At 48.1% G+C, this 4,800-nt stretch overlaps 1 protein-coding gene across 1 annotated transcript in view; it reads right to left on the reverse strand.

Moving 5' to 3' along the window:
- The window catches only part of Ints6 (integrator complex subunit 6), an 89,044-nt gene extending 88,341 nt beyond the window's left edge, over positions 1-703 (reverse strand). Inside the window, exon 1 of the mRNA XM_004633102.3 lies at positions 97-703. Coding sequence (XP_004633159.1) covers positions 97-207 — 111 coding nt within the window. The 5' untranslated portion in view covers positions 208-703. The remainder of the gene's footprint in view (positions 1-96) is intronic.
- Between the last annotated feature and the right edge of the window lie 4,097 nt (positions 704-4,800).

Consider the following 4,800-nt stretch of genomic DNA (forward strand, 5'->3'; position numbering starts at 1 on the left):
CCCCCGCCCCGCTGCCCCCGGCCGCCCTCCCTCCCCCAACCCTGCGCCCGCGGGCCGCCGGGTCGGGGTCGCCGCCCGGGCTCGGTCAGTCGGTACCTTCATGAAGGTCTCTACCGCGCCTTTGGCCGTGTCCAGGTAGGTGGTGCCCAGATGGCTGCGCTGGTTCATAGAGGCAGACGTGTCTATCAGGAACAGTAAGATGGGCATAGTGCTGGCCAGGGACACCGGGGCCCGAGGTGGTGGATAAAAAGGAGATGGTAGAGGTGGAGGCACCGGTGGCGGCGACCGCCGCTACGCGGGGCGGGGGAGCGTGGTCCCGGGGAGGAAAACACCGTCTGGGTCTTTCCTCCGGCTGCGGGGAGTTTCTCCCCCGATAGTTGAGAGGAAACTCCCCAGACCCAGTCCTCCCAGTCGTACCCCCGTCTCCGCCTCCTCCTGCCTGCCTGCCCGCTGGGGCGGGCGCCCGGCCGTCTGTCTGTCGGTCCGTCCCCCCTGCCTGGGGGTCCCGTCCCCGCTCCCGGCCCCTATGTGTGTCCCCGCGGGAGACGGGCCTGGCTCCCCACCCCACCCCCGATGCAGGGAGTGGGGACCAGGGAGCTGGCGAAGAGGGGAGTGGGCTGAGGGGAGATTGGCCCTGGGGCTGTTGAGAGAAGTTTCAGGGACTCCCTCCGCACCCCAACGGTGTCACCACTTTCTCAGCCCCTCTCGCTACTGAAGCGCTTTTCTCGCTCACACTCCGGTTTTAACTCGGGCAGGGGCTGCAGAGGCTCCGCCCCCTGACACGTCCCCGTGCCACGTGATGCACCGCCCCATTGTCCTATTGGGTACTCCTTACCCTCTACTTAGCATATTCAAACAGCTCAGGGGCGGGGGAAGCTTGTAGGCCCGCTCTCTGGACAGTTATTGAGCACGCGCGGAGGCGGGGCGTCGAGTGCGCGCGCGAGCGAGCGCGAGGGGCGAGCGGCGGGGCTAGCCGACGAGGAGGCGGGCTCCGGGAAGGGGCGGGTACGGGCCACCGGAGGACCGCGGGGTGGGGGCGGGGACTACGTCGGCGCGCGCTGGGCGGCTGTGGCTGTGAGCCTGCGCGTCAGGGCCGCCGGCCTCTCCTTGGCTGTTGGAGGTGATAGGGGTCGGGGGAAGGGAAATGGAGGTCGCTCTCGGCTCCTGTCCGAGCCAGCTTTTGCGTACACAAGTGAGGAAGGCTGAGCAGAGTGAGCAAATCTCCGGTTACGAGCCGGAGACGGACTCGCGGTCGACCTTCTGGGGAAGGCTGGGCGCCCGGCGGTCACCGAGGAGGTCCCTGGGCCTCCGGAGGGCCGGCCCGGCGCGGGCGGGCCGCGGGGGAGGGGAAGTGAGAGCTTGTTTATGACCCGGACTAATCTCCTCCTCCGCCAGTCACACACCGCTCCCGCGGGGAGTGGGGACGAGGGGCGCGCCTCGCCCGCCCAGAGCGGCGGAGGCTGGCCTTGAGCCCACTCGTCAGAGGACCCACCAAAAAAAAGGGAACAAACTGTTTTTCCTCACCCAACCCCAGAAAGACAGGGAAACTCACATGTGGCGTGGAAATATAACCGTTCCTACTCAGAGAAATAACCGTTCTCAAGATGAGTGACGGTAGTAATGTCAATTTTAAGAGATGTAAAAAACTTCATAAAGTCATAATCCACTTTATATTGAAAAGACCTCAGCTTGCCAGGAGACCCAGACGGTGGGTTCCCCTGTAACCCGGCCTTTCAAATATTCTCAATACTGTATGAGGGGAAATACTCTGTTAAACTACGTTTTACTGAAGTTCAGTCCTTCAAGTCAGAGAAACAGTTTCCTCGGATAGATCTACTTGGAAAACTGAGACACAGCGTTAAACACAAGTTGAATTAGGGTCATACAGCCTTGTAAAAGACTGGATATTTATAGTGATTCTCCCATTAGTCTTGCATATCTGGATCTTATTCTTTACCCTGAAATTATTAAATCTGCCTGCTGGTCGTATGAAGTGCTCCTATTAACACAGAAAGGTAATTCTTCGTGGCAGTCAAAAATCTTGTGTTTTGTGACTTGAACTTTTCTTGATATTTAGGGCAATGTCTAAAACTTTTATTTGTGATAGGGTTGTTTCAGAAATACCTTATTTTGTGGGCGTGGACCATAGGTGATGTGTGATATTTTTAAGATATTTAGACTACAAAATTTTTCTGATTTGGGCCATAAGACTGACCAGACAGTATTTGCTAGGTCTAGGTATGGAGATTTAAAAAACAAAATGACCTTGTCTGTGAAGAGATTTTGGATTTCTAGGAAAATAGTTCATGTTCATGAATAACCACTGTGAAGCAGAAAGTAGATGCTAAGTGAATCGGGGAAAGTTTTTGTTATGTTGGGGTGATGAATAAAACATTTTCTAAGGTCAGTGTGTTTGGACTTTACAGTAGTATTTCTCCAAGTGGAATTGTAGATATGAAGAATCTGAGTTCTATGGCAATATACAAACTAACAGATACAGCGTTTTCTTTCAAAGTAGTTGGATAGTGTTCATACAATGCAGCTTTCTTTTGTCAGTGCGTTTCTCTGTAGTCTGTGGTCCCTTACCTGTTTGAAAACATCAGCCCTGCTGATGGCTTCCTGGGGAACAGTGAAGTTCAGCTAAGAATAAGCAGCAGTTCCATGAAGAATAAGATCCAGATGGATAGATCAGGTATATCTTTATCTTTAATCCAAGCTAAGAACAAAAATGTTTCCCTATAAATTGCAGTGGGAGAGCCAGCCAGATAGCTTAGCGGATTAAAGTGCCTGCTTAGGCAGATGCCGGGACAAGGTTCCTTCCCGGGCATGACCCAAGGGCATGCTGAGACAGGATTGGTGTGCCTGTGATCCCAGCGCATGGGAGGATAAAAATAGGAGGATCACTAGGAGTCCAATCTGTGTAGTGAGACCCTGTAGACCCTGTACTAAATACATTAAAAAAAATTTTTTACAGTGAGTTCCAGGAGAGGTACTAAGTGCAAAGCAATGTTTGAGGGGCACCAGACTAACACATTGAAGCACACAGTAATGACCATACCAGCTTTCTTCCGTGACTGATATCAGCAGATTGGCATTTAAAGTTCATGAATGAAGATGTATAGTGAGGATATGATTAAATGCAAAGATGCCGAGCCAATTCTGGGGAGCCACCCTCCAGCATATAACCAGAACCCATAGTTATGATGGCACCTGAGATCAAAGATCAGGTTTCTAGTTCAGAAGTCCAGGAATGTTTGAAGGTAAGGCCCTAGGCACAACCAGAAAATCAGGATATACAACCAGCCAGTTGAGAGGCATTCAGATACCAGGAAACATTGACAAGGGTCCCTTGATAAAATTGTCAAATAGGTCAAGTTTATTCTTAGTGATTCTGGTTGACAATTTAGCTACTGGTTGAAAATGACTGAAAACTGGTTTTTGGGCTAGGGATGTGGCACAGTAGTAGAGCTCTTGCCTTACATGTACAAGGCCCTGGCTTCAATCTCTAGCACCACAAAAAAAAAAAAAAAAGTAAAAACCTGGTTTTTCAGCATCACTCATAGAGCTTTAAGGGCAAAAAAAAAAAAAAAAATAACACATGTCCATACCCAGAGAAAAATGATTCGGTAGCATGGAATGGCCCCTGATCTCATTTAAAAAAAAAAAAAAAATAGGTGAATTTTCTAAATAAAACTGATTAAGAGCTATGTGATTAGTGTGAAAGAATAACATGCATGTCTGGCATCTAGTAGTACTGGTCACATACCTTTTGAGTTATTTCTTGAAAACTAAAAATCTGTATAAGGGAGAAAACTGTAAATGTGATCAGTATATTTTAGATAAATTTTTAATGTGTTTAAATTACTTGAATTTAATTATGTTTGGAAAAAATAAAAGGAGAACTAAATACTGGACATTCCCACTCTGAATTTTGCCCCTGTAGTAAGCAAGAGATGGGAACAATTAATCCCTTCAGCCATTTTCTGTGATTCTTGGTTATATTCAGGCTTATTTTTTCTAAAACATGGCTCTAAATGCAAGCCAACTATTTCATCAGACTCAACAGAAGAAACTGAACTCTTGCAATGCTAGAGAGAAAACTAGTAGGAGTAGTGTGTGCTAAATAAATCCTATGCTACTTCAGTCCCAGGTTTAGGGAAGATTTCTTTAGGAGTGCATTAGTCAGAAGAGGTCTATGCAGGAAACTTGCTCTTTGTTATTAGTTTGATTTTCTTGTTGTTTCTTGAGATAAGGTGTCTCTCTCTCTCTCTCTTGCTCTTGCTCTCTATCACTTTTGCTCTCTTGTTCTCTCTATATATATACTATATATAGAGAGAGAGTTAGAGAAAGCAAGAGAGAGAGAGAGAGAGAGAGAGAGAGAGAGAGACTGAGACTGGCCTTGAACTCACTGTGTAGCCTGCCTCCAACTTGTGGCAGTCCTCCTGCTTCAACCCCCTGAGTACTGGGATTATATGTATGTACATCATACCTGGCTTTGCTACTGTTTTTAAAGAAGTGGTATGTATCCAAATGCTCTTACTCCAATTTAAAAGGGAATAAAATATATGGATGGCTAGGTATTCTGGTATGTGCCTGTAATCCCAGCGCTTGGGAGGCTGAGACAAGAAGATCACTGCAATTCAAAGCCAGTGTGGACTACATAGTGAGTTCAAGGCCAGACTTAATTATATAGCAAGACCCTTATCTCAACAATAAAGTATATGGAAGCCAGTGAAAGAATGATGGCTCTAGCATGAAAAATAGCTTAAATTGTTGAAATGGAGCTACTCTAAAAGAATT

Source organism: Octodon degus, unplaced genomic scaffold (assembly GCF_000260255.1).
Source record: "Octodon degus isolate 3935 unplaced genomic scaffold, OctDeg1.0 scaffold00051, whole genome shotgun sequence".
In the NCBI taxonomy this organism is placed as follows: domain Eukaryota; kingdom Metazoa; phylum Chordata; class Mammalia; order Rodentia; family Octodontidae; genus Octodon; species Octodon degus.